The sequence below is a fragment of the Drosophila persimilis genome, unplaced genomic scaffold, assembly GCF_003286085.1.
Source record: "Drosophila persimilis strain 14011-0111.01,24,50 unplaced genomic scaffold, DperRS2 tig00000000-arrow-pilon, whole genome shotgun sequence".
Taxonomy (NCBI): domain Eukaryota; kingdom Metazoa; phylum Arthropoda; class Insecta; order Diptera; family Drosophilidae; genus Drosophila; species Drosophila persimilis.
Genome location: NW_020825288.1, coordinates 9,837,973 through 9,865,451, shown reverse-complemented (window position 1 = coordinate 9,865,451; position 27,479 = coordinate 9,837,973). Strand labels below are relative to the sequence as shown.

General features: G+C 45.1%; 2 protein-coding genes across 4 annotated transcripts; both read right to left on the bottom strand.

Moving 5' to 3' along the window:
* Positions 1-1,086: 1,086 nt before the first annotated feature.
* LOC6587629 (phosphatidylinositide phosphatase SAC2) lies at positions 1,087-8,606 on the bottom strand. Of its 3 annotated transcripts, XM_002013078.2 has the most exons (12): positions 8,510-8,606; positions 6,778-7,006; positions 6,277-6,724; positions 6,092-6,213; positions 5,661-6,026; positions 5,269-5,596; positions 5,138-5,208; positions 4,477-4,692; positions 3,983-4,219; positions 2,872-3,921; positions 2,227-2,371; positions 1,087-2,161 (listed from the first exon to the last, which is right to left on the bottom strand). In XM_002013078.2, the coding sequence occupies exons 1-12, from the start codon at positions 8,604-8,606 to the stop codon at positions 2,033-2,035; spliced, it is 3,438 nt and encodes a 1,145-aa protein (XP_002013114.1). In that variant the 3' UTR covers positions 1,087-2,032. The 3 variants fall into 3 exon arrangements, with proteins under 3 accessions (XP_002013114.1, XP_026845608.1, XP_026845612.1); XM_026989807.1 differs by lacking the exon at positions 4,477-4,692 and having other exon boundaries at positions 2,033-2,161; XM_026989811.1 differs by lacking the exons at positions 1,087-2,161; positions 2,227-2,371; positions 2,872-3,921 and having other exon boundaries at positions 4,139-4,219; positions 4,344-4,692.
* A 1,208-nt stretch (positions 8,607-9,814) lies between these two features.
* Positions 9,815-25,851, bottom strand: LOC6587626 (serine-rich adhesin for platelets). Its single transcript, XM_026984448.1, has 5 exons — positions 25,737-25,851; positions 16,945-16,951; positions 12,345-15,643; positions 10,174-12,236; positions 9,815-10,102 (listed from the first exon to the last, which is right to left on the bottom strand). Exons 1-5 carry the CDS (start codon positions 25,849-25,851, stop codon positions 9,815-9,817), a joined length of 5,772 nt encoding a protein of 1,923 aa, XP_026840249.1.
* Between the last annotated feature and the right edge of the window lie 1,628 nt (positions 25,852-27,479).

The window sequence follows — 27,479 nt, the reverse complement described above, 5'->3', positions numbered from 1 at the left end:
GGTTGACAGTTTCCAGGGACTTTAAGTTTTTTATGTGTATATTGCCTTGTGCTTTATGCTTTTCTAGGCTTATTCTAATATTATGTTTTTGTTTTGTTCTTGTGACATTTCTTTTGATTTGTGTTGCGTTTTTAGCATTTTTCTTTTTAAGACGTTGTTTAATTATTAGGAAAACTCTTTTTGTTTGAGCAAAAACCTATATTCCATTATTTTTGTGTTTTTTGTGATTTCTTAGAGCTAGGTGATTAAAGCTAGTTAATTATGACTAAATAACTAGTAACTACATTTCTAACTAATACTAACTTTCGTTGAAATTACTGAAATCCTCTCAGTTTTCCAAAAAATGGGTATTTGTTTTTGTGTTTCGTGTAAAAAATTGGCATGCGCCAAGTCTTTTGTTTGTCTTTCTGGTTTCGTTTGTGGTATGTGCTATATAGTATATAGTCTACCAACCTGAATGTACGTATAGCTGTTTGCGTTCATAAGCAAGGTGCCTGAAAGTCTTCTACACTAATTCTAAGCTAATTGTAAGCCAGGGCCTAATTATAAATAATTGCGTCAAGCGTATGGGCATTTCCATTCTGCCGGTACGGCAAAATGTTACAAAAAAGAGTCCAATTTCAAAAAAGTTGTATTCCTTTTTAAAAATAAATAAATTCAGCAAAAAAATGACAACAATCGAACGTAGGGTCTTAACGACTTAAACCAAAAACAGAAGTGATTTTTGAGCTTGGGTTACGAAATTTCAAGACTCTAAGAATTGGTTAGGACTAGCCATTATCATTACATATGAAGCATAGAGGTACAATTTTCCAAGGAATAAAATATAAAAACCTTTCCATTTTTTTTGTATTTAAACGTTACGAAATTTTGAGGTAATAAAAGTTAAAAAATATACCGTTAGCAGTTTTTTTAGTTGGTTGAATATTTAAGAGAGACTTTGTGGAATAAATTTAATCAAAAATCATCTTTCTTATAGGAAATAATATTACGTGAAAAATTATAAAATAAAATAAAAAATTAACTTTTGATTTGTAGAAAGAGAATTCAAATAAAATTTGAACAGAGAAAAAAACTTCTGTTCAGTCGTTTGGTTTTGGTAGGAATGAATCCAATTTATTCTTCATAAACTTCTTTAGCCTAAAAGTATATAATATTCTTGGTTGAGTTCTGTCGCTAAGAGCAGCGGCAGAACGGGATCATGTAGCATGCCATATGTACATATGTGTATATTTATGTTTGTAAGAATGTATATGCAGAAGGCATATACATTGGAATGCTCATTTGGCCACTTGGAATATATTGCTGACACTGCAGTTCTCACGCTGCAGGCCAGTCCACATACAAGGGACTGATCGTATTACAGCTCTTGAGTGCGGCTGTTTTACGTAAACATTGCGACAAAGTGTCTTTATGTTTATGAGCGTGATACTCTACATTAACTTTGGGCATATGACCACTTGACATATTGTATACACTAAAATGCTGTGGGCATATGCTTATTTGGCATACAGCATACTGCAGATTATTTTTATAGGTTTTTCACATTAAAGTTAATGAAGTTTAAGTTTGGTTAAGTTTGTTGACTTTCAATAATTTATAAAATAATATCGGTACAGTACTATATGAAAATGAGATTTGATTGACTTTTAATGGCTTGGTGGACCTATTCGTCCTTGGGTAATGCCCATACTTGCCTCTCAAAATCTACGTATACTTTACGATTATGGGTGAATTTTCGATTTCGGTTAGCTTTAAGTTAGACACAAAAAAATTGAACTTCTACTACTGCATATGGTGCCATACCAATCACAAATACATGTTTTATGTCCTAATTCATCCAAGAATATGGAAAACGTTTTTGTCTCTGCTTTCTAATGTGTTGTTGTCATATGTCATATCAATGAAAGTGAAGTGCCTCGTACAACAAGTAGAACAATTAGAACAAACTATTATAAATATATATCACTTGCACTAATACATTAATAGGTGTAGAACTTGTGGTACTACTGTACTACTGTTATTGTCCCGCTTATAGGGCTATCAATTTGGTTTTACACTTCTCGGCATCCCACAGTTCCAGCAGATGATCGCGCGAGTTGGGGCCGCGCTCTGGCGAAGAGTTCTCGGCCGACAGACTGGTGGGCGGTAGAACGCCAGACTGCAGAGAGACAGGAAGAGAACAGAGTCAGCGGATCAGAGATCTAGTGATCGAAACGGACTCACCTTTGTGGCTATCTTGCGGGGATCCAGGTTGAGACCAATGTTCTTGGCCAGCTTCGAGAGTGGACTGGTTAGCTGCTTCAATTTGTTGGCCTCTGAGTGGGTCGCCGGCAGGCCCAACGGCAGGCTAAGATCCCTGGCCCCGGCACTAGAAACGCGACACACAAACACAATATTATCTTTTGCGAATAGACTTTATTTTGAGCGCTTTTTGACGGGCAGTCAAAGCAGAGCCCCAAGGTATGCGGTTGTGTACGGAGCAGGCACAAATATTTCCATTTTTGTACAGTAATACATGCTAGTCTTAGGCATACGTATATTTAGTATTTAGAACGTATAGAGGGTTTATAGTAATACTTTGAGTTAAATAATGTAATAAAAATTGCTGTCGATTTACATAAACACATTACAAAAAAATATCTACTACACCCAGAGAAAAAAGACCTGATCAATTAGTTATGAAAGTATATAAAATAAATAAAACACTAATTTAAATACCTATGCTATTTTTCTCTGAGTGTACGAGGAGATTATATTGGCTAGTTAACAACATATAAAACAATAAAAAAACGAGATTACAAATCACGAAGCTCAAATCAAGAAAGAAACATCTACTGCTGGCATAAACGTTAATTGTAGAATACCGACCTGGACAGCGGCTTGGCCTCCTCCGCCGCCTCGAACGCCTCGTGCGCCTCCACACAGATCTGGGGATTGGGCGTGAGTGGTCGTATGTGCGGTGCATTCTCCAACAGGCCGGTGGGCAGACTGACATGATCCGTGACCGAGGTAATGGAAATGGTGAGCACATCCTCGGCCGTCTTGCACATGCTGTCCTTCTGCTCCAGCTGTCGCACTTCGTCCGACGATTCCCCCTTCTGATTGCCCATAACAATGCCCACCGATGGCAAGAACGCATTCTCATTGTAGTTGCCCTTGTCCAGGGCTATCTCCACGTCGGAGTCCACCTCGGGCTCGTACAGACTGTTGTCGTGGTCTTCCGTGTCCGTGCTGCTGCTGGTGCTAGTGGTCCGTTGCTTGCCGCCCAGCGTGAACACTGCCTTTTCCGCCGCTTCCTGGCCAGGTTCGATTTGAGGATGGATTGCGGCTGCCATATGCTGTTGCTGAGTGTGGCTTGAAGGCTTCTTGAAGGTCTGACCCAATTTCGAGAACTGACCGGCCACATTGGACAGAGCCTTGGAGCTGATTTGCACCAGCTGAGATTCAGACAGGTTCCGCGGCATCCCACCCTTGGGCACATCCAGCATGGGTACTTTGCTCTTGCGCCGCTGGAGCACGCCGCCCGCGACGAATTGGACGTCCGTATTGCCGGCATTGTCCAAGGCGATGCGAAACATCTCCACAATGGAGCTGAGAGACTCGGCCAGCTCCTCCTGCGTCTTGATCACGTACGCCATGTTGTTGAAGAAGCGCAGATTGGCCGAGCGGAACATGTGGAAGTAGCCCTCCTGTTCGTCCACGCTGTAGTTCAGACGCAAACAGAGATGGGCCGGGGCTGGTCCCTGAAACATTTTCGTTTGCTGATGCATGCCCAGCTCTATGACGCGCAGCTGTTGCAGCTGCACCTTCTCGAAGCGCACAATTTTGTCCAGATGCGAGTCGTACTCGGCCACAATGTAGCAGTCGTCGGTAAGCAGCAATATGGAGTCCACCTCTGTTTCGCTGGCATCCCCAGAACTGCGAAAAACAAACAGTATCATTCGACTTGAATTAATCGTGGGGGGTAAATTCCACCCACCTTGGATCTGCATCGATTAGACCCCAGGCGCCAACGGGATACTGAGCAGAGCCCAGCAGCAGGCGGCGACAGTCCTCCACAAGCATTTTGGCATGTTCGGCATTCTCTGTGGCATCATTTTCATCGGGTGCTGCTTGACCGCCCAGCGCACTCAGCGATTCCGCGGAGACTTGGTTGCCCAGCATCAGATCGATGGTGGCCTGCCGATAAGAGTCCTTAAAGCGTGCCAAATAATAGCTAGAAGATACACAACAAAAAATAGGTTATTAGTGCCCCAAAGACATGGCGAGATGATAAATAAAGAGGCGGATGCGGAGATGATGGAAAGTGACGACATAATAAATGGGAAGAACAGAAATACCTTTTGCGAAATAAGAAACAAGGATATTGCAACAATTGGAGCAACTAATAAAAACTGTAACTGTCTGACTTCTTTAGCTTGGCCATCGACTCCAACTTCGGATTCTGATTGTGATGGCCTCTGATCTTCGCACCTGGTTGTGACGATGGATTCGAGCAACCTCAGCTCGGGTCCCAGCACGCCCACACCATAATAACCCCTGATGGGTGCTCGCGTCTCGGGCTTGAGTATCTGCAGTATCGTGCCCAGGACTTCATCCTCCTGCAGCTCATCGGCCTGCCTCAAGTGGCCCAGCATCAGATCGATGATGCACTGGCGAAACGAGTCCGCAAAGTTTTGTATGAAAAAGCTACGAAGGAATAGTTTTGGGCACGGCATTAGCTATGGGTATATTCATTAAAAACAGTGGTACCCTTCCAGACAGAACCTTGGCAGGGTTTCGGTACATATGTATGTTATAGATTTGTTTAGTTAGGATATGGGGGAAAAAAGCATGCAGCATTAGTAAATTTGATTGATGAATATGCAGCTGGTTTCTTGGTCTTTCAGACAGTTTTAATTATTTTGTGATTTCAATTTGATTGATTGCCGCAAATGGGCCAAGGATTTGTTTGTTGGCCAAGCGTTAATTTCAATTTCAATACGCATCAAAACACACGCAAATGCTTAATTGGGGATCAAGTTCAAGTTCAAAATGGGGTAATGAGTGGCTGGTGCAATGGAAAAAAAGGTAAAGGCAGCAAAAGAGTACAAACAAAATAATGCTATCGTTTGAGCACGAGTATAGTACGCACCGATTGGCCGAGTTCATGCCGTCCTTCATCATGCCGCTGATTTTACGCTCCCCAGTCCGTGTGTAGTCCCCCTGCGGAGCATATCACAAATGCATTTAAATGGATTTCTTTTTCGATTTATGGATCTTCACCTTCAGGGCATTGGTACCGGCATACTGTCTGCTTATGATGTCGCCATTGTTGGCCCACAGCACCATGAACGGGGACTTCAGCTGCTCGGGTATGGGCGTGTACGGCGGCGAGATACCCAGTTTGACAAGCTGCGACTCCAGCACCGCCTTGCCAATGGCCGTTTGCACCACATTGGTGCGATCCAAGCAATCCATGCAGTTCACACGAAACACTGATTTCTGATTGCAGATCATGCCGCGCTGATCGCGCCAGTGGAAGCCCATGGCGCCTGCCTCAGGGCCGACGGCATCAATCAGCGCCGAGACATTCTCGAAGCGCATGCCGCGGCTGCCACACAAACAAAAAGTAAGCGGTTAAGCGATCAACTGCATGGCACACGAGCATATCTTACCAGTAGTCGTGAAAGTCGAAAGTCACATAGATCATCAGCTCGTTGTTGTATTTAATCACATGATCGGCATAGGCATCTCCAATGAGCTTCTCCTTGCCACTTTGCTCCACCAGATTAACGATGCAGACGCGGCCATAGGTCTCTAGCTCTTTGGTGAAATGCAGCTCAAAGGCTTGCTGGGTTTCGGCCACACCACGATCAAGGCGTGCCGGTGGCCGGTACTTGTAGCCGGGCTGGCTCCAATAGATAGGCACGGAACCGCGGACCTGCGTAAACGACAATTGATGGTGGCGGAAGGAGAGTATTTGCTCGGTCTCCACATAATTGGCACAGTTCCCTTTCTCATCCACGCCCCGTCGCTTGTAGCTGTATGGAATATACATCAGTCATGAACGATTGAACGATTGAGTGAATGATTGAATGGTTATTACCGTGTTCCCGCCCGATGACGCGAGCGTCGCGACACCAAGGCCAGTGTGAAACACTCATTGCCAATGACACACGGCTCCACCTGCACAAATCCCTGAATGATGGGCAGTATCCATGTTTTATCCTGAAGGAAACGAAAAGTCCTTTGAAACTCATTTCGTTATAAACATATTCGTACTTGTCTTACATTCATTTTGAGTATGTCCTGGATCATGTGCATGTTCCAGAAGAACCTCTCGTCCGGCTGCGGTTGGCTCTCCTCCATTTTGGCCTCATGGCGCTGCAGATTGTTGGTTATATCGCAATCGAAACTGAAGTAAAAGCTGTCCGTGTCATCGAAGATCTTGTGCAGCTCCTCGGTGATCCGTCGCTCGATGTGCTTCGGCTCCCGTATGCCCACAGAGGACTTGACCTGCTTGGTGGCCAAATTGGCCGCCTGCTGTGTGGTGTTCTTGATGGTGTTCCCAGCACTCTTCACAGCGCCCCAGGTTTTATTCATGCCTTCGAAGAGCTTGGTGCTCTTCGAGGAACCGCCGCCAATGCCACCGCCGCTCCCAGCACCCGACGAGACGCTTGCATTGTTATTCTGCGCCGCTGCGGAGGCGCTGCTGTGAGTGGGCGTGGACTGGTTGCTTCTGCAATTAGTTATTAAATATTGTGTGATAAATGTGGATGGGATGTCACTTACTTGGCATGCTTGGTGCAGTTGGGCAAGTCAGTGTCTGGCTCCTCGGTACTCAGTATGCAAATGGACTTGATCTTGTACACCAAATGCGGTGGATAGAGCACGCCCACGGCAGTCGCCTCCTTGACCACGACCAAGTGCGGATCGTAGACATTCGGCAGCGAGATGACGCCAACAATTCCATGCGTTACTCCAATGCATTCAATGTCATCCACGGAGCTGAGATCCCATCCTACAACGGGGAAAAGAATGGTGTGTGAGTGCCAACAATCAGTAAAATCGAATTGTCGCTGTCTAATGGCAATGACCGCTTTATGCTTGTTAGCTTTTATTGGTATTTGATTAGCTGTGGGCCACGTTTACGCCCCCTTTGTGTGCGACAATCTACAGTTACTGTTACTGGTCACTGGAGGCAAGAATCATAAGCACAGTAAACACAAATAACTAATAACGAGGCAAGGACAAAGTCAATATCCCCACCCAAGGAACTGCCCGAGTGGTTGGGACTGCACGTAAGTACGTGTTTGCGTGCTTCCACGGGCCTGCCCTGCTCATTACTGAAACACGCAACCGAACACTTTTGCAGCCACGAAAAGAAAGTGGGCGGGAAAGTGCACTTTGCGGGCCACCCACATGAAAATCCTTGGGCATTCGACGGCTCTGCTCTCCATGGCAGGGCTCTAAAAATTGCCTACATGCCCTTTAAAGTGTTACGGTTCTTCTATCTTATCATACGGATAAGGTTTATCTGGTTTTTAGAGGGAGATAGGGCCGGTAACTGTCTGAATAAAACCAAATTTGGTTGAAAACATTTTGCCGTAGCCAAAAAATCAATAGCAAAAGATAGTTGGGGACTACTAAATAATAAATTATGTCAAGACAGCCACATTTCGTCGTGGTGTCGATAAAACATTTTCGGGAAAAAGCGAAAACTGAAGCGTTGACCTTGACAAAGATTTATGGGTTGTATGTTCTAGAGACAAAGGAACGGGGATAGGATTGGGAATAGTAGGGTAGGGGATCCAAGAACCCATAGACACGCTTTGCAACAGCAGTTCTGGGAAGTGTAATCAAAACGTGAATTAAATGCAACACGCGCGACAGAGTTGCGTGCCAGAGAAATGGATCCAAACTGTAATTACGGGACAATAAACAAGCAATTAGCGGGAAGAGTCCTGTCCACGGCACACTTTTTAAAGGGTATTAACAGAGACTGTCAATAAAAAGGCACTGGCTGCGGTTGGGCGGAAAAGTGGGTGGAAAAACCTTTACAGCCAACAAGTCTGATGGAGATTGTGGAGAAATGTATTTATAGAACGCAGTGAGCGGATGATAAATATACTGCGTTAGAAGCTGCGGCCCCATTAACGCCAAATACGAGATAAAAGTATCGCATATACATATGTAGGAGATATATACTATATTCGGATTACAGGAAACGTTTGCGTGTTTAATCATCCACTCAAACATTGAGTCACTTAGAGCCCAAAGCAGAGGCGACTATGAATCCTAGAGTCAGCCCCACCGCAGCCTTGACATTGACTAAAATCTATAGCATTGCATTCTTCTCAACGACAAATCAAATGCACCGCGAAGGCAGCTGCACTGCTGATTCAACACAATTTATACGTCGGCCAGTCACCATTATCAAGTTTCTGTGGCTTTCAATTGATTCAATAATAAGTATTAATGAAACAATGTATGCCTAATTTCTACAATGAACATTTATTATTACCCGCTTTGATTGCAAACTCCGACGTCTTGCGATTCCACCACAAGCTCTTGTCGCGCTTCACGAATATGTAGTGCGAATCGGTCTGGAACACCTCCATGCTTGGCCGAGTATTTTTCTATTTTATTTGTGACATTATTTTTCCACTTAATTGTTTACGAAATACGACCAGTGTTGCCGCGCACTTATGGATCAAATATACCTCAGAAATACACCAAAATATACCGTCTCATTTAACAAAAAAAAACGATGAAAAACGAGCATAGCCCACCCAAGCCCCCTTTATTTAAACAAGAATAACAACTTGAGCTAAGCCGCGGAATATAAAAATAATAATATAGATAATAATAATTACCCCTGTAGGTCCCATCAATATTTTATTTTTGACTAGAAAAAGACCACGACAACTTTCACCTGAACTTCGCTAAAAATTTTTCAATATTCATAATTTTCTTGGTATTAAAATACGTATAGGCCGACAAAGGGTTAATGTCCTCTGTCCGTGATCGGAAGCCAAATTCATCAATTTTGATATTCGATTTGATATAATTAGCTAGACAGAACCATCAGCCATGCCCACATATTTTTATCCGATTAATGAATCAATTTTCTTTTTGACTGGCTTGTTTTAAATACGTGATTTTATTGAGTTGTGTCTAAAACCCAGGGTTTACGGAAAAAGGTCAAACAAATAAAAAATAAGAGGGTAATCGTTCCTATTGCTCAATTTTGATATTCCGTTGATTAATGCTGGCTAAATATTAATACTATTGATTGGGGCTATACATGTCCATCATTGTTTATTCTTGTCCGGCATGGGGCAAGACAACTTTTGTATTCGCAGCTGACAAAACCAACTCTTTTAGCAGGAGATCTTCCAAAAAATGCAGTCGACATAATTTTCTTTATATTATATTTATTATAAATTTTAAGCATAGCTTAGATATATGTATATGGCTTTCTGGACGTACATATGTTTACAAATATTTATGTGAGTAAAATTATTATTTACTGCCTGTTAAATGTAGAAAGATATCTAAAAAAAAAGTTTATTGAAATGCATTAAACACTACATAAATGGTACTGTAAATCCCAGGGCTTGCACATCAACTGTGTGATTTGGCCAATCACTAACTTTACCGACACCAGATATTTTTGTATTAATCCCAGCTTAACGTACTGTAATTTTCCTACGGCTTAATCTAACACTTCTGACCGATCATTTGCTGCGCCAGCTGTTCACCTCGGACGATGACGCTGGCGCAGCAATCAATTGCGGATCTTTTAGAAAAACTAAATTAATACTACTTAAATACGCAGACTGCGACGCCTATGGCCAATGTTGAGCCACTCCAGCGGCACGTTGCCGCCCACATTGTAGGTGGTGGGGGTGCAGTTCATCAGCTTCCTGGCTGGCTCGCAGCGGCGACTCACGTTCCAGTAGGCAAAGCCCTGCGGACAGCGGTAGATTTGGCCTTCGATGCGACCCGTCTGCTCCGAGTGTCCGCACTTGACGAACAGCTGGCTGCACTCATCCTCGTTCAGGGCAAAGTGTCCCTCGTCGGGACAAAGTGGAGATGTGGTGCTTATTTGTACCTATTCGTAAAGAAAGAAAAGAAGGCCTCAGTAATATTGTAAAATTGTTTAGGAGAGTGTCGGTGACGTACCATATTCTGACGACGCGTTTGGTCCTCGAACAGGTTGGGGTTAGTCCTCTTCTGACCCTTGTCGCAGGTGTCGCCCGCCTCGGGCTTGCCGCAGCTACACGACTTGTCCTGGTATACTGTTCCATTGGGGCATTGGAACACCACAATGTTCAGGTCGTTGCTGTCCGCGTTCTCACTGCACTGATAGAACATGCCGCAGTTTTCTGGGTGGCGTCGGAAGCCGGTGGGGCAAACGTACAAATTCTGTCCTGGGCCTGTGGTGGGACATGGCTGAGTGCCATTCGAACTAGTTGTTGGGGTAGATGAAGTAGTTGTGATTACTTCCGTCGCTGTGGGTTCAGTTGTTCCAGTAGTTGTTGTGTCAATCGGGGAAGTCGAAGGCGTAGTTTCTGGTTGTGGTGACTGGGTTGTCGTTTCTGGCTTTGGGGACTGGGTTGTTGTTTCTGGCTTTGGTGACTGGGTCGTCGTTTCGGTGGATCCAGTACTGCTCGGTTCAGTGGTCTCCTCCGGGTAGACTGTAGTTGTAGTGGGTGATCCTGTAGTAGAGCTAGAGCAATTTCCCGACACTTGATCCGCGTAGTTACAGGTGTCTGCAGACGTATCCCACACCGTACCGTTGGGGCACTTGAAGCTGTATACTTGATATTTCCCATTCTTGCTGCCATCCACGCAACGATAGTAGTGACTGCAGTCTTCGGGATCAGCAAAGAAGCCCTCTGCGGTGCAGTTGTAGTTTGTTTCGGGCTCTGGCTCCGGAATGTTGGTAGTTGTTGGTTCTGCGGTGGTAGTGGAGGGGTTATAGCCTGGACTAGATGTTGTAGTCGTATCTTCTTGATTTGTAGCAGTTGTTGATTCATTCGAAACATTGGTTGTTTCTGTGGTTGGTTCTGGGGTAGGTTTTGGGGTGGGTTTTTCACTTGCGGTGGTTGTTTCCGGTGTCGGTTTTGTGGTGGGGTTTTCAGTTCCTGTGGTTGTTTCCGGTGTCGGTTTTGTGGTGGGGTTTTCAGTTCCTGTGGTTGTTTCCGGTGTTGGTTTTGTGGTGGGTTTTTCAGTTCCTGTGGTTGTTTCCGGTGTTGGTTTTGTGGTGGGTTTTTCAGTTCCTGTGGTTGTCTCAGGTTCCTTAGGGCTCTCAGTCACCGTACTCTCCGTCTCCGTTGGTCTAGTGGATGTATAAATCGTGGTTGTGGTGGTTGGTGGCTGCGTTGTCGTCGACGGTAACTTTGAGCACCTCGGTATATTCGCCATGTAATCACAAGTCTGGACATCTTCGTTCCATCCCGTACCCTGGGGGCATGTGAAGTTGTACCTTTTGTAGGAGTTGCCAGAGTTTATGCATCGATAGTACTTTCGGCAATCCTCTGGATCAGCCATATAACCCTCGCCCTCACATTCCGTACCAGCTGGCAGCGGCTTCATCGTGGTTGTGGATGGGTTCATCGTGGTAGTTACAGGCTCTGAGGTTTCTGTGCTGCCAGTTGATCCCGATCCCGATCCCGTCGTTGATGTCATAGTTGTGCTGGGTATATCTGTGGTAGTGCTTGACGGGGAAATAGTCGTAGTCGTTATTTCCGTTGTGGTGGAGGGTGTTGTCGGGATCATTGTGGTCGTCGATGGGGTCGATGCTGCGGTCGTTGTTGTCTCGTTTGTCGTCTCACATGGAGGCCTCTCTGCTGTTATTGTGGTATTGCAGTTGTTAAAGTTGTGGTTGCATGTCTGAAGGTCCTGATCCCAGACAGTTCCGGCTCCACATTGGAAGGGTATCTGGGTGAAGCCACCTTTGCCATTGCTAACACAACGATAGAACTTGGAACAGTTGTTAGGATCGGCCATAAATCCTTCGGACCTGCACTGTCCATTGGTGTTGGGGGAGCTCGTCGAAGTTGGTCGAGATGTGGATGAGGATGGAGATGGTTGAGATGTCGTAGGTCGCGATGTGGTAGGTCCGGATGAGGTAGGACGCGATGTGGTAGGACGCGATGTTGAAGGTCGGGACGTGGATGTTGTGGATGATGATGGTCGAGATGTCGTAGGTCGCGATGTGGTAGGTCCCGATGAGGTAGGACGCGATGTGGAAGGTCGGGACGTGGAAGTTGTGGATGATGATGGTCGAGATGTCGAAGGTCGGGCTGTAGAAGTTGAAATTGTGGTTGGTCTTTGTGTCGTCGAAGGTGTCGCGGAGCCACCGCATCCCTTGACTGCCCAAGCATGGTTACAGCTCTGGATTTGAGCATCCCAGACCGTGCCAGGACCGCAAGTGAAGGGAATCATGGTGAAGCCACCTCTGTCGTTATCCACGCAGCGATAAAACTTTGCACAGTTTGTCTGATCCCCAATAAACTGTCCATTTTGTGTGCACGTCTCTGAGGGATTTGATGGGGTGGGGCTAGTGACCACACTAGATGAAGGTGATGATGAGCTGCCGCTACTGCTTGATCCTTGATTAGAACTGCTAGAGGACGATGAAGATGACCCCTGATTGCTATTATTATTACTAGTGGATGAAGAGGTTGTCGATGATGACGTTGAGGATGATGAGGTTGATGATTCATTGCCAGAGGAGGAGCCGCCACTTGATGTGGAACCACTGGTAGAGGAGGAGCCCTGGTTCGACGAGGAACCGCTGTTAGATGTGGAACCTCCCGTTGTTGAAGAGGATGTGGAACTTGTGCTATTGGATGATGTGGTTCCTGTGACCTTTTTGCATTTCATCGGCTGGCTTTGTATTTGACTGGGATGGTTGCAGCTGTTGGCCTCTGGGTCCCAGAGGGTGTTGGGCGGACAGGTGAACGATACCTTCGTGAATCCTCCTTTGCCATTGTCCACGCAGCGGTAGAATTTGGAACAGTTTTCTTTGTCCGCAAGGAATGTTTCCTCACTTTCGCACTTTTCAGCTGGCTTGAACGGTTTCTGAGTTGTCGTTGTAGATGAAGATCCTTCGGTGGATGAGGATGAGCTTTGGTTTGACGTTGATGACTCTGAAGAACTCTGATTAGAGGATGATGATCCCTGAGTGCTGGATTCTGTAGATGAAGAAGAGCTCTGGTTGGAGGAGGAACCCTGGCTTGAAGATGTAGATCCTTGGTTATTGGAAGTTTCGGTTGAGGAAGAAGAACCTTGGTTATTAGCTGACGATGATCCTTGGGTGGAAGACGAAGATCCTTGGTTGGAAGATGAAGATCCCTGGTTGGAAGACGATGATCCCTGGTTCGAAGCCGATGATCCTTGGTTAGAAGATGAGGATCCTTGGTTAGAGGACGAAGATCCCTGGTTGGAAGACGATGATCCCTGGTTGGAAGACGATGATCCTTGGTTAGAAGATGATGATCCTTGGTTAGAGGACGAAGAGCCCTGGTTAGAGGACGATGATCCTTGGTTAGAAGACGAAGATCCTTGGTTGGAAGACGATGATCCTTGGTTAGAAGATGACGATGATCCTTGGCTAGAAGATCCCTGGCTGCTTGATCCTTGATTGGATGAACTTCCACTACCACTTGCCATAGCCCTGCATTGCTCTTTCTGCACATCCGTTGGATGGTTGCAGCCCTTGGTGTCGGGATCCCAAACCGTTCCCGGCGAACAGTCAAAGGGTACCGTGTCGAATCCACCATTACCATTCTCTACACAGCGATAGAATCGTGCGCAATCTGTCTTGTCAGCCAAATATGTTTCCGTATCCTTGCATTCGCCTTCGGGATTCGATGGCTTCGATGTCGAAGTTGCTTGTGTGCTGGAACTTTCAGCGCTTGTGGATGATCCTTGATTGCTGGCAGTGGATGAAGTAGTCGAGCTCTGCTGATTGTTGGAGGTGGACGAGGAAGATGAGCCTTGATTGGCAGATTGATTGCTTGATGAGCCTTGATTGCTGCCTTGAGTGGATGACTGGTTGCTGGATGAGCCTTGATTGCTGGAGGACTGCTGATTGCTGCCTGATGCGGTAGTGCTCTCCTGGCTGCTGCCTGATTGATTATTATTGTTGGAGGAGGAACTGCTGGAACTGCCCGATTGATTGCCGCTCGATGAGGAACTTTGATTGTTGCCAGCGGATTGCTGGCCACTTGTAGAGCCCGATCCTATATTACATTGCTTCTTTTGGTCTTCGCTAGGCAAATCGCAGACTTTCTCCTCTTGGTTCCATACAGTTCCGGGTCCGCAGGTGAATGGCACTTGCTCCAGGTTTCCATTGCCATCTAGACGACATCTGTAGAACTTGTCGCAATCTTTTTGATCTGGTATGTAGGTGTTTTCATCCTCACATTCAGTGGGTACGGGTTTGTTGACGCCTCCTCCTTCGTTGGATGAGCTGTTGGAACCACTGGACGAGCTCTGATTACTGCCAGAACCTTGATTATTGCTGGAGGATTGAGTGCTGCCAGAGCTTTGATTGCTTCCAGAGGTTTGATTATTGTTTGAGCTTTGATTACTGTTCGACGATTGGTTGTTTCCTGAGCTTTGATTGCTGCCAGAGCTTTGGCTACTGCCTGAGCTTTGGTTCTGGTTGTTGCTAGAGCTTCCGTTGGATTGGTTGCTTCCCGAGCTTTGGTTGCTGTTTGAGCTTTGATTCGAGGAGCCCGTGCTCGATTGCTGGTTGCTGCTCGACGTGGACGACTCCTGGTTTGAGCTCGAGCTAGAGCTTGATGTGGATGAACTTTGGGAGGACGAGGAGCTCGTCGATGAGCTCTGCTGGCTGCTGGACATGTTGGACGAAGACGTGGAGTTCTGATGGCTGGACTGCGATGACTGTGTTGATGTTTGGCCTGCATAATACCCGTCGTTCTGGGGCTCGGACTGGGCCTGATTGCGGCACCCGCCATTAGCACGTACATCAAACATATGGTTGCACGACTGTAGGGATTCGTCCCAGGCTGTGCCGTCCGAGCAGCGAAAACCGATTTTATTATAGCCCCTGCCATTCGAGATGCAGCGATAAAACACGGTGCAGTCACTGGGATCACTCATAAATCCATCATCCCGGCACACCACCTCATCGGCCCCCTCCTCCCCCGACACCGCGGCGCGTAAAGATGATGAGCTGGAGCTCGAGAAGGATATGACCGAAACACCACTGAGTCCTGTCAGGCCGTAATTTGTCGGCAGCTGATTTGCCGTCGCATAGGTGCGCAGCTCATTGGCGGCGGGTGTGACGGCACCGTTAAGCAGCGCATTATGGTCATCCTCTTGGCCATCATTGACGAGTCCATCATAGCCATCCGAGCCGTCACCCAGAGCCCCCATGCTGCCGTCAATTTCGTTCAACTGGTCCACGCACTCGTCCCGCCCGGCCATCGTTGGGGGCAGGCACATGCGAAGGGTGCGCGAGAAGACCGTGTTCTCCTTACAAGCGAGCATATACGGCCGGATGTACTGCTCCGTGCGCTGCTCGCAGCGGTAGTAGATGCGGCAGTCATAGTCGTCGGCAAACAGACCCTCGCCCGGACAGTAGAAGGCCACGTCCACGCTTTGGGCCAGCGAGCTCCCATGGATTGATAAAGATGGAATGTCTGTAATAAAAGTCAGGGGATGAACGTTTTAGTTAGCTAAGTTTTCGGAGAGGCTCGATTAAGCGACTAAATTATATACACTGCGAGAAAAAAGTATGCTAAAGAAGAAAACGTATTTCGAGAACACAATTCTAGAAAGTGGAAAGCTTTTTCACCAGTGCAGCGTCTATCGGGCACCAAATTTCGTTTGGCTGCAGAATGAAGGTAGGAAGGTAGATATTTTGAATGCAATTAACTTATCTTGGAAATAATTATTTGTCTTTGACTCTCCACCATTTATATTTTAGTGCGACCTCATAGGAGTCGAGTGTGTACCAGTATCATAACCCTTATAATAGCCTATTTGTAATCGCCCGCTGGAACAAACCATTGAACTGAAACTTCCTGTCACAACTGCTCGCATCTGTAATCATTATTATATATGTACATACATAGGTGCATACATACACATGTATGTAAATATATTTTGCTCAATTTCGTTTGACATTTTGTGTGTGCGCTCGTCTTTCGTTTTTCGTTGCGGGATTTTTAGCGCTGTCAAAATAAAATTGATAATTTATTGTCATTCAATGTGCGAGAGTCCTCTTTTTTGTTGGCTTTGTTTTTATTCGTGCCCCGGCGCTGCCTTCCAATAAATTTAAATGCATTTATGGCCGTTACAGCGGAACAAATTCATTTTGAAAATGAATTGTGGGTGTGTGCGGTGGGGGCCTGGTTTTTTTCGGGATGTTTTCATTCTGCTTTACAGTGGTTTTGCCCGACTCTTTTTGGTAAGTGTTGTGTGGTGCCAGACCGAATTGCTGTTGCGGCATGTAAATCGGGGCTGGAAGAGAGGGGTGTTGTGCTGGGGAAAATTGTAAACGCCTGGCTAAAAATTAGACCGGGTCTAGGCATAAATTTACATCAGTCACAGTCTGATATATTTGATTTCGTTTTTTCTCTCTTCCTCGCATTATTATTAATATTATTATTGGAGCATGTGAGCCTGGCCAATGGTTTATGGCTCAAATGGCCCGGAGCCATATATTCCCGATGAAAATTGCCAAATATAATGGTCATAAAATTTAATTATACCAAATGTGCCTAAGCAGGACCATCGTTAATATTTTTAAGCCAAAGCAATAAGAAGATGAGATGGAGCGATGTTTAAAAACGAATGAAAAATTCTACATTAAACCAAGATGACCTGTGGCCTTTTTGGAGTATTTCTACATTTTGTATTCGCTAAAGACTGCTTAAATTTGAATTTTAAAGCCCCCTTGCAGAGCGGAACCGAAAATCTAGTAAACTAATTTAATAGAACGCTTCACAACACAGGGCCTGGCTGGCTGGCCGGCTGGATGGTTGTTCGTGGGCAAACAAACATAAAGTTTCAATTTGTACACGAAAGCCCAAAAATGCTAAACCCATTACACAGATAGAGGCTGTGGAAGGGAAGGGTGTACGAGTGGGTCTGGAGAGTATCCGTATCCTTGTCGTCGCTCTCCACTTGTTGGGGGAAAATTGACCGTTTTACGATTTTAATTATATATGATGTGTACTTTAGAACTTATGCAAAATGAAATGCAAGGAGAGCGCGGCCATGCGACCACAAACTTATGCGTTGTCCCACTCTGACCCCCCCCCCCAAACCCTCTACCGCCCAGACTTCCAGACCTCCAACACGCGGGGCATGGGTGCAGACAGCTGGGGAGCAGGAGCAGGAGCAGGGCGTAACATGGTTAGCCACAATCTGACCGCAGAGCATGGCCGCAAATAGTTTTGGATATGCCAATGCCACGCACCACCCAACCACCCAACCACCCAACCACCCAACCACCCACCTAGCGCCTAGGGTTGCTGCACTAAAATTTCAATTTTCAACATTTAAGTACGTTACGGTTTACGAAAATTTAGTTATAAAGGCATAACATAACATTTACTCGTACTCGTATTCGGTTCCCCGGTGCTTCCTGCTGTCTGGGACATCTTTTTCGACCTCCGTAGGCACACTGCGACAAATAGTGATTTCCATATACTTTTGCCGTCAATTCTCATTGATAGCTAAATATTTATTGACCGGGTGTTTTGTGTTTGGCCAACTCTCAAGGAGTTTCCTTCGTTTCGGAGCGCGTCGAAACTCCATTTAAATTTTATTTTGATAAATTGTAAACGTTGCGCTGCTCTGTTCTGTTCTGTGGCTGGAAAATCTGCTTAAATGGCCAACTGTAATTAAGTTTCGTTTTCTGTTTCTGGTTCTGTTTATAGTTATTTGTTACCAAGGTTTCTCGGTTCTGCTGCTGACACACAAAATGCCAACTGGGGACATTTTAGTGTTCCATTGGCCCTGGGGGCGGGGATCGGTTGGGGTCGGTTAGTTTGTTGTGAGAAGGCAGGGCAAATGTCGCTTAATTAGTTATTAAAAGTTTCGCCATTATATTTTGTGCTCGATTCAGTTCCTTTTTTTTACCCTCCTGCAGCCGCAGGCATTTTGTGGTTGACGTTGCTTAAAAGCATTTCTATTTTTTAAATTGGTTGACTTTGCAGATGAAAATTTAATCAAGAAGGTGTCTTTTCTTTTCAGCCATTTCTTTTGATCAAATATAATACGGATATATGGGACCATCACAATTCAGCTTATATTTTAAACCGAAAGTATTGATACATTTGAAAAGAGGGCTTATAAAGCATACGAAAAGAATATACAAAACTATAGGTGTGAACATTCCCATCCTGTAGAACCTGTTTGTTGCCGATCAGGATGAATCTCCTTCTCTCTAAACCCTCCGCATTATCCCATAACGGTTTTAACGACTTGATTCTATTACCTTGTCTGAGAGTGAGGGCAAAAACATGATGCAATAAAGATTGCCATTACAAAAAAGTGAAATTCAAATGTCAGTTGGCAGTTTGATATCTGTCCAAGCTTCAGTTGTCGCCGCATCCTTTAATCGGATCTCTCACTCTATCACACCAGCCAGCAGCAGCCAGGACCAGCGAGGACCAGCCAGGACCAGCTACAGCTCTGCTGGCTGGATAATTCCCCGAAGGCTATGTAGTGGCAAGTTGTAAATAGGATATTTGGATTTTTTAGCTGTTCCATCGTCGGGTTGGCAACTCCGTAATTTCATTTGCCTCTGGTGGCATTTGTCCGCTGCCTTCATGCCGGACCACGTACGTGGTGGCCCGGCCCGGATTTCAGTTTCAAGTGCATGTTTATGCCACGCCCAGGTCATTCTGTTTCGCCCCGCCCGAATTTCATGGTGCAAAATGACCAACTACAGGAAATTCAATTTATTATGCAGCCTGACAGTTTTTAGCCATTCTCTCTCTAAGATGACAGCTGCTCCAACGCCAGCTCCAGCCCCAGACCCAGACCCAGCTTCAGCTCCAGCTAGTGCTGCTGCTGCTTCTCCTGCTACGTAATTCTGACAGTTGCAACGAGTAAAAAAAGATGAGTGAACCTTGCGCTAATTTTGGCATCTGTCCGGCTTGGGGTTCTTTCTTTTTTGGACTCATTTTTCTTTTGGCTAAACTGCTTTCGAATGCGATGCGGCAGATGCATTTGAATTTCGCGCTGCGCTGCGCTCGAGCAGATTTTAATATTGGCAACGTCCTTGAAAGCATCGACTGCCGGACCATACCGTACCGGACCGGACCGGACTGGGCAGTCATTACTCATACGCAGCGTGTGACACAATTACCATTTTGCATTATTCATTCCGATGCGGCTTGGCTAGATAAACTTGTTAGAAAACTTGCTGACAGCTGCCATGAAAATCTTAAATATTTAAATTTCCTGTCCGCAGCGTGCCCCCTCCCTCCACCATCGGTCGAACCATCTCGATGGGAATTGCCTTTAACTTGTTGCAATTAAGTTGAATTTGAACTATTTAGAAGCACCAGCACTCATCGTGTTAGGTAGCTGGGAGGAGGCTCCTGGGTACCAAGGAACAGAGACCAGGGCCTGCCCTCGTGCCGGTAAATTAAGCATAAAGCGCTTTTAGTTACAATCACGTTCGTCTCAATTAAACTACATTAAATTGAATTCAATTAGCAGAACCCAGGAACACGAAATGAAAGCAACATTGTCATTACGGTTAGGGGCGCCGATGGCAACGTCTTTTGCCCAGAGCCAAGGAACCAAGGGACTACGGAGTGTGGACTCAGGACCCAGGACCCGAGACTAAAGACGCAAAAATCTAGCGATGGCCTGACTGACAATTGACTTTCATTATTCCCTACATTCCTTGGTGCATTATTGAGGCCTGGCGCTGGGCATATTTGACAGAGACCAGAGACCTGAGACCAAGGAGCTGGCGAGGTCTTACTCCTTTGTGCTGCTCCTGGCTTCTGCCTTCCGTCTTCTGTCTTGGCGTGTTAGTTTGCCTGTGTGTAATTAAGTTTAATATTTAATTTAATTGCATATAGACATACAACTACAGCGGCAATGTGCCTCATAAAAGGACACGCGCTGAGACAATGTTGGCCATTTTGTTACTGCTCACTGAAATTATGATGAAAGCAGTAGCACAAGGCAGAGCCAAAGGCTTTTATACAAGGAGTGGTGGGAGGGAATGGGTTGCCATGGGATGGGATGGCATGGCGTAGGCGGACTCCTTAGCCCGACTCCCCAGAGCCATAAAGGTGAAGGTCAGTGTATAGCTTCCTCGAAACTGGAACGTGCCCGTCTTAGCCAGGTCTTAACTTCGTGAATACTCCCACTCTGTGGGGTTGGCTGTTGGCCAGTTGGTCAGTGACTTGCTTAGTTACTTCATTTTGCGTTGACCTCTTTCTGGGCTGCATTATTATCATTGGAGTTGCCCGACTGCCTTTCTGCCCATGTCCTTGCCATGGGATTATGGCGTGTTAGCAGGTAGTTCGTGGTCCTGCTCTCCATACCGGGGACAGGAGTCGTCGTGTAATGAATTGTGTGTCGGGCAGCCTGATGTTTTGTTTGCTGCTCAATTTGCCAGGACAGTTAATCACATTGCGTGAAAGCTAATGTCATTACGAGCGCTTCGTGCTGCCAACAACATACATATATAAATACCTTGTGTAAAGCATAAATCCCACGCACAATTTTATGTCAATGCCTACGCTACTAATGTCTGTCTTCGAAGACTTACACTGGCTTACTGTTTAGTAAAGTTTTATCAGCAAAGGTCTGCAAAGTTTGCAGTTTAAATAAAGATCAGCGTGGAGAAATGTAAGCGGATACTTAATTAATTATAATTCCAAACCCAAATACTACTTATATTTGAGAAACAATGTCCCTTTCGATTGACATACAGCTTGGTTATAGTTTATTCATTGGCTGTTCCTTTAGAAAGTGGCTCTCTTCTGTCTCTTTTGACACTTTTGCATGGTAAATGAATTGCGGCATTTCAAGTTCCATCAACTTCCACTAACTCAAACAAGTTCCCAATAGCTGTACCTTAAAGGGGCCGAGCCGAGCATATGTGAGAAGAAATTTTACCATGCAAGCCATTGTTTTATCGTATCGAAATAGGGCGCCATGGCCAACCACAGACGCACTCCTATTACCCCCTTAACTGTTTGGCTAGGGCTCCGCAAGACTGCAACAATAGCCGCCAGCCATTGGGCGTATAAAAAGTTACATATGTATGATCCAACTTTCCTTGCCAATTGATGGGAGTTGGGGGTGGGAGTGTGTGTATGGCCCGGGGGTCTTCAATTAATTTCATTTAGAGAGTGGCGCACAAAGATGCTCCCGGCTGTTGCTAAACACACCCAAACAATAGAATATATATGTACACCCGAACACCCAGCCCAGGCCGAGTACACTGCGGCATTCACAATATTTTCAATTAAGCTTGAACAATACCAGAGAAACAATAAGAATTACAACATCTACGAGGAAACCAGAGCGGGAAAGTGCTTTAAAGGCGAGGTCCAGTGCTCGTAAAGGAGTCCGAATCATATAATATGTTTCCTTTGTCTGTGGATATGATAAGGTCATGGAAGTAGAAGAAAATTTAAAACTAGTTTTGACTGTTTTTGAATGTATAACAGTATATTTTACCTAAGGCTTTTCACCAACCATACCACACCCAATCCCAACTAAACTCTAGCTAATTTTGAGCAACCTCTCATCTATCAATCTTACCCACTATCTTACCACCTTTGAGGGCAAGTATGTGTGGTCTGGGGTGTCCCCTGCTAATTAGGGAGTCACATATACACGATCATTTGGTAAATGAATAGCTGACAATGTGTTGAATTTGTTTGAACAGTCAGCAGAGGAGAGGCAAAAGGGAAGTACCACAGCAGGCGTCACTTGATTCGATACTAAATTCTTGTCCATTGGTGTACGTATGGCTGCATATGTTGCTGTTAAGCTTCTGGTTATGGTTATGGCAGACAAAAGTTTTGTATTGCATTAGTTTGGTCAAGGAATAATAATTAAATTCCTTCCAAAGCACTGGCCAGTAGCCACATATTTGCTGGCATCCACTTATCTGCCAGAGGCTCCCATTTCCAGTCCCTCTGACGAGTACAAGCATCTCCAGCTACATCTTACGAATACATTTGGAGAGGGGGGCCCAAATTATTAGTGTGCAATGCAACAATTTCCAATATACAAATTGGCAATCTAATTGCAGTTACAGGTTGTGTGCCCGCACCGCATCTCGAAGTGCAGTGAGGGCAGCACAGCGTAAGTTCAAGTTGAGTTTTGAAAGCTCTCGGTCAACACTCGTCTCTATCAAATATTTATAGCACTCGCCGAGGTCATTAACATTCATTTAGCTGAAAAACAAAGCCATGAATAAGCAATTTAACAATTACAAATGCCTAAGCAGGCCCAGACAAAGGGACGGACCGGACAGGTTCAACTTCCTAAGAAATGCCCCAGTCCAGTGTGTGAAAGACAAAAGACTCGACTCAGACTCGAGCACACTCCGGAAGTGCTTGAGAACAACAGAATAGGAGTCTCCAGGCCACTCCTGTTTCAACTCGGCAATCAAAGAGTCAACAGTTTGCCATAAAAATGCTGGCAACCAGATACGATACATACTGCAATTCAAACTATGCACGTGTTAATTATTTATGCTCGGGTCCTCGGGTCCCCACCCCTACCCCACAGGAGACATTCCACGCCCCAACCCAACCCGATAAATATGTATGTTGGCCAGGCCATAGGGAGCTATCGCCTTGTAAATTCCTTCCACCAAAAAGAGTACCTCGTATAAATTATACAAATTATTATTTAACTTCCAGCTGCACAGGCGACTTGGGTTGCAGTTGCTGTTTTTTACCCTGACATAGGAGAGTATACTCTTTCAAAGAAGTTGGCAAAGCAGTTAAAGAAGCACGTCTTATTGGTACAACATAAATTACTTAAGTGTAGCTGAAAGAGTATCTAATGCTGCGACCGTGAAGCAGGCCTATCCTTGTCCAAGAGTCTGGCGAGTGCTGGTTAAGGCAGAAGTTATGCACAGACAAATCGCTTATTTAGATTAGAGCTGACATCTGTGGAGGGGGAGGCAGAGCCAGAGAAGAAGGTGAGAATGGAGACGGCACGCAGGCGCAGATGCATAGAGGCCTGCTCAACTGGTTGCAAGATCTTCATCCCGTGGCAATTTGCTGTTTCTTCTGGAGTTGTTTGCTCTTCTGCAGTCCGCCCCTGGGGCGTGTCAGCGGTGTTGAACAAAGTGTCTACTTAGGTTAAAGCCTGGGCACTCTGCCGGGGCTCCTGGCTAATGGATGCTCCAGGTAATTGGCACGGGGAGGCAGGCGATCATTTTCAATTAGAGAGCGACCATCTGGGGCGTGAGTTATACGCTGTTGTGGGTAAGACGGTAGCTTGATTTTGATTATACGGATAAGTGGGGTAGAATCATTTATAAAGTCAAATTTAACGAACCAATGACTGGAAGCACTTACAGATTGTTCCTAGATTAGCGTTCGTTATAAATGGGGCTGTATTCAGCAGTGCCTTGGAGTGAGTTTTGGAGTTGTCTAGACTTATGATTGCAAAGGGGAAAACGAAAGCCAAAGGTCTCCGCTACACTTTTACCTGACTGCGCATTTGTCATAATAAAATTAGCATTTGCCAGGGTCAACAGCAGCCAGCCAGAACGGGACGGTGAAACATAGTGCAGGATGGGACAGAGCAGGACCCTGCAGGACAGAGCCCAGAAGCACAGAGGCACTGAGGATGCAACAGAGGCCAACTGGGAATGGCAAAGAGACTTATCAGCGTGTTGACAGACCAACCAACGAAGGAAGCAACCATCGGACCAGGGCCTAGGTTAACGTTTTTCCATTTCTTTGCCTTTGCCATTTAGAATTTTCTTTCGTTGGGCTTGTTCATGTGCCACGCCTTGTTTGGTATTCTAAAACCGTTTCCTGTCTGGCTGATAAACAGGAAAGTACATACACTGTACATAACGTGAACAGATGCTGAAAATAATGCTATTTATGTTGCCCATTCGGTATTCTTAGGTGACAGATTTTAGTTACGGAAAAAGTCAATCTGCTGGTTTGAATTACTATATTTGAAACTAATCTGATTCCGGCTCTATTGAACCAATATATCGGTCTCCTAATTCCATACACGGGTAAATTTTCAGTGTAGCTATCACCATACAAAAAACTAAATGAAATGGCCAATTCAATTTAAACTCTATTACCCGGCAATCGATCTGCAATTCACTTTCCAACTGTTTCCAGAATGGAGGTTATCCTTTAAATGTGCAGCAAAATGTCCAACAAAATGCTTCGAATTCTTCAAATTCTCAACATTGTGAAAATACTTTGATACTGCTGACTCGGCGGAAAGAGTTTTGTATGTAAAGAGAAATCAAATCACGTACAGATTCCGTCCGTGGTCTGGCCAATATCTGCTGACCAATTTCACTCAACTACAACAAATCAAAGAGCAAAATGTTGCTCTCCGAGAGCAGCAGGAGCCAAAGCAGAGAAGGACCCAGGCCCCAGCCCGAGTGCTAAATAAATTGAAAATTCTAAAATTTTAATAAAAATTGTCGCAATATTGCAATAAAATGATTGCATGATTGCTCGCACCTCTTCCTCCGGTCTCTTCCATCCACATTCTGATTCTCAGACCATAGAGGCCGCTCACGTTCCGTTCCCCGAATGCAATTGCATTTTTTCAAACGCCAACTGAAATACTATTTTTGATAAATGTATCTCCACGCTCTTTTCTGTCTCTCCTACCTCCTGGCTGTGGGTTTGTCGCGGTTGTGTGGCAGTTCAGTGGGGGATTTTGTTGCTGCTATCACATGCAGCACACTGTGGGGCAGGGGCAGGGGCAGAGACAGAGGCATCAATGCTCGGTGTGACATTGTTTGTGTGTGATTTTGTAACTGATATTTAAATTGTTCAACTTAGTCAGCGACGTGTTTGTCTGCCTCCCCCCGTCCGTCAGTTATTTTATTTTTTCCTTTTCACAGCCTTTCCATTTTTTTGGTTTTGCCATGTTTTATTCGATTGAGCTGCTGTTTGAGATTAACTTTTTATATAGAATAAAATAAATTGGTGGACAACCAAAATATATGTGTATTTCAGGCTCAGACCATTATATGAGATTGTACATTAAATAAGAATAAGTGAGAGGTGTCTTGTCTCTACAGTAATAATATTTGATTACACACTAGTGCTGGATCTGACGGATATTGGGTATGAAAATTGAATATTTCTTAATGCAAAAGTTTTTCTAATTTAACCTTGCCAACCATAAAACACTCTATATTTTATTGGTTTTTTTAAAGCCACACAAAATATTATTTTAATTGAATTGCCTGCAATTTTTAAAGCGAACTATTATATTAATTGGTAATGTATATGCGCTTGAGGATGTGCACAAAAAAGAGAAACGGAAAGCAATGTTTTTGCGGTGCTCGTTCGATTTTGACAGATACATAATTAGTTTTTGCAGAGAAAAAGGCCGCAGGTGCTGTGGCTGCCACCCACCGTACGTGGGCATTATTTTTGTTTGAATCCCGTAAGAGCTATCTATGAGTGTGGTCTGGGTTGGGTTGGGTATTTTATGGCGGTGGGGAAACGAATGAATTTATATAAATGTTTATGGATATTTACCTCGTGCTGCAGCGGCGCCAATGCAGAGGCTGACGAGCAGCAGGCGGCAGAGCCAACTGGATGTCCTTGTCGCCATTTTGTCGAGCTGCGAGAATGGCGGCATCTTTGGCGCCATTGCGTTTTGCTTTGCCAAAAAAATGTCACAACAACTGCAAAGAGAGTGGCGAGAAATGGTAGAAGTGTTGAGATATTTGCTGGAAATTCGCTGGCAGTCCCTGTACTGCGTGGGGCGTTGCCTCCTTCCGCCAGCCGAGCCGTTTGATTTTTTAAGAGCTTCGAGTGAATTTAATGCACGGCATTTAGTTTCAATTATAGTCTCTACCCACCCATCGTTCAGTCGAGGCAATTTTGCGCGCCATAAAATTCAAATCAATTTCGCTAATTAGCAAAAGTCTCAAGTAATCAGAGAGATACCATGGGGGTCGGGTCCCCTCTCTGGTGCTGGCTGCTAGCTGCTGGCTGCCGTAGTAAAATGAATTACCCCGTCGAGCAGGAAGCCAGCAAAAGCGAGCAGGAAGGTGCAATGCATGAGGAAATGTTCCCTTGTTTCATTCCGCGCCGATGCTGCTCACTTTTTCCATGTGCCTCCTGCTCCTGTTGCTGCTGCTGCTGCTGCTGCTGGGAGGCATCTTCACGCCTCGTTCGGTTTCATTTCCACAATTTCCATGCTCACATCCTTTGTCAGCTAGAGCACTTTCCTTAGCTGGGGGCCATTATCTTCCATTGGCTCGCCCTCGCACCCAAAGCCCATTTAATAAGTTAATTGTTACTACTGTTGCACTTTTGCCGCTTTTGAATTTATGATTAGCCACAACCACCGCAGCGAGAAGCCAAGTACTCAGTTCTGCTCGAGGACTGGGTCTGAAGCCACTTCTAAGACGGTGACTCCGACTCTGACTCCGACTCGGTCCACTTTCCTGTCGCGGCTTGAACGCCTCTGTCTCTGTCTCTGTCTTGGTAAGTTTGCCTTAAGCCCGCACTGACATTCCACATAAACGTCAGCTGTGGTCCTGCTGCGCTCGCTTTATGTAGTCCGACTTTTATGCATTTCTAGTGCTTCGCTTCCTCTCTGATAGAATTCATGGCTGCCAACGACTCGACATAGTCCCGTTTCCCTGCCCCTATCCAATTCCACTCTCTCATCTTGGCCAAATGTCCTCCCAGTCATTATTGTCGTCTGCGTTTTTACTGGCTGTTGCTGCCGCTTTTTCTGCTCCTGCTCCACTGGCTGACTTTGTGTCAACTTCATAATTATAGTTTTCTGTTATTTTCTTATATTTTTTTTTCGACAAAAGTTTCTACTACGAGCAAGTCCCGGCCGGGCGGGCACAGTGGATAAAAGTTGTTGGCCAAGTGTATGTATGAAGTTTCTGGATATTGATTTGGTGTCCAATAAGTTGGTTTATATGATTATTTGTTAACCAAGAGATGATTGCATGACTGCTTGGGGAATTCATAGTACAAGGATTTTTTCTAACTGGCAAACTTTATCAAATTTATTCTTCTCAGAAATTATACATAGTTCATGAACCTATCCCCCCTATCCCTACTATCAATCAAAATAAACTAACTTTGGCATGACTGTACCCCAATGTAACCCACTGTCATTCCAGATACAGTTGCATTATAGAAGCCATACACATAAAGCGGCGGCAAAGATTCTATTAACCCAAGAAATTATGATAAATGAAAACTTATTACGAGAAGTCATTAAGATTCAAAGAATTAAAAACTTAAAAAAGC

Bases quoted from the DNA above. Each gene is read 5' to 3' on its own strand.
- LOC6587629 (XM_002013078.2), bottom strand. From the start codon at position 8,606: ATGGAGGTGTTCCAGACCGATTCGCACTACATATTCGTGAAGCGCGAC. The intron at 4,693-5,137 runs GTGCGTACTATA...ATTCCTTCGTAG, and splicing joins GGCATGAACTCGGCCAATCG to CTTTTTCATACAAAACTTTG. The intron at 3,922-3,982 runs GTGGGTGGAATT...TGTTTTTCGCAG, and splicing joins CTAATCGATGCAGATCCAAG to TTCTGGGGATGCCAGCGAAA.
- LOC6587626 (XM_026984448.1), bottom strand. From the start codon at position 25,851: ATGGCGCCAAAGATGCCGCCATTCTCGCAGCTCGACAAAATGGCGACA. The intron at 12,237-12,344 runs CACCTTCGACGA...CTTCCACATCGC, and splicing joins GGGATGCGGTGGCTCCGCGA to GTCCTACCTCATCGGGACCT. The intron at 10,103-10,173 runs GTACGTCACCGA...CTTTACGAATAG, and splicing joins AAACGCGTCGTCAGAATATG to GTACAAATAAGCACCACATC.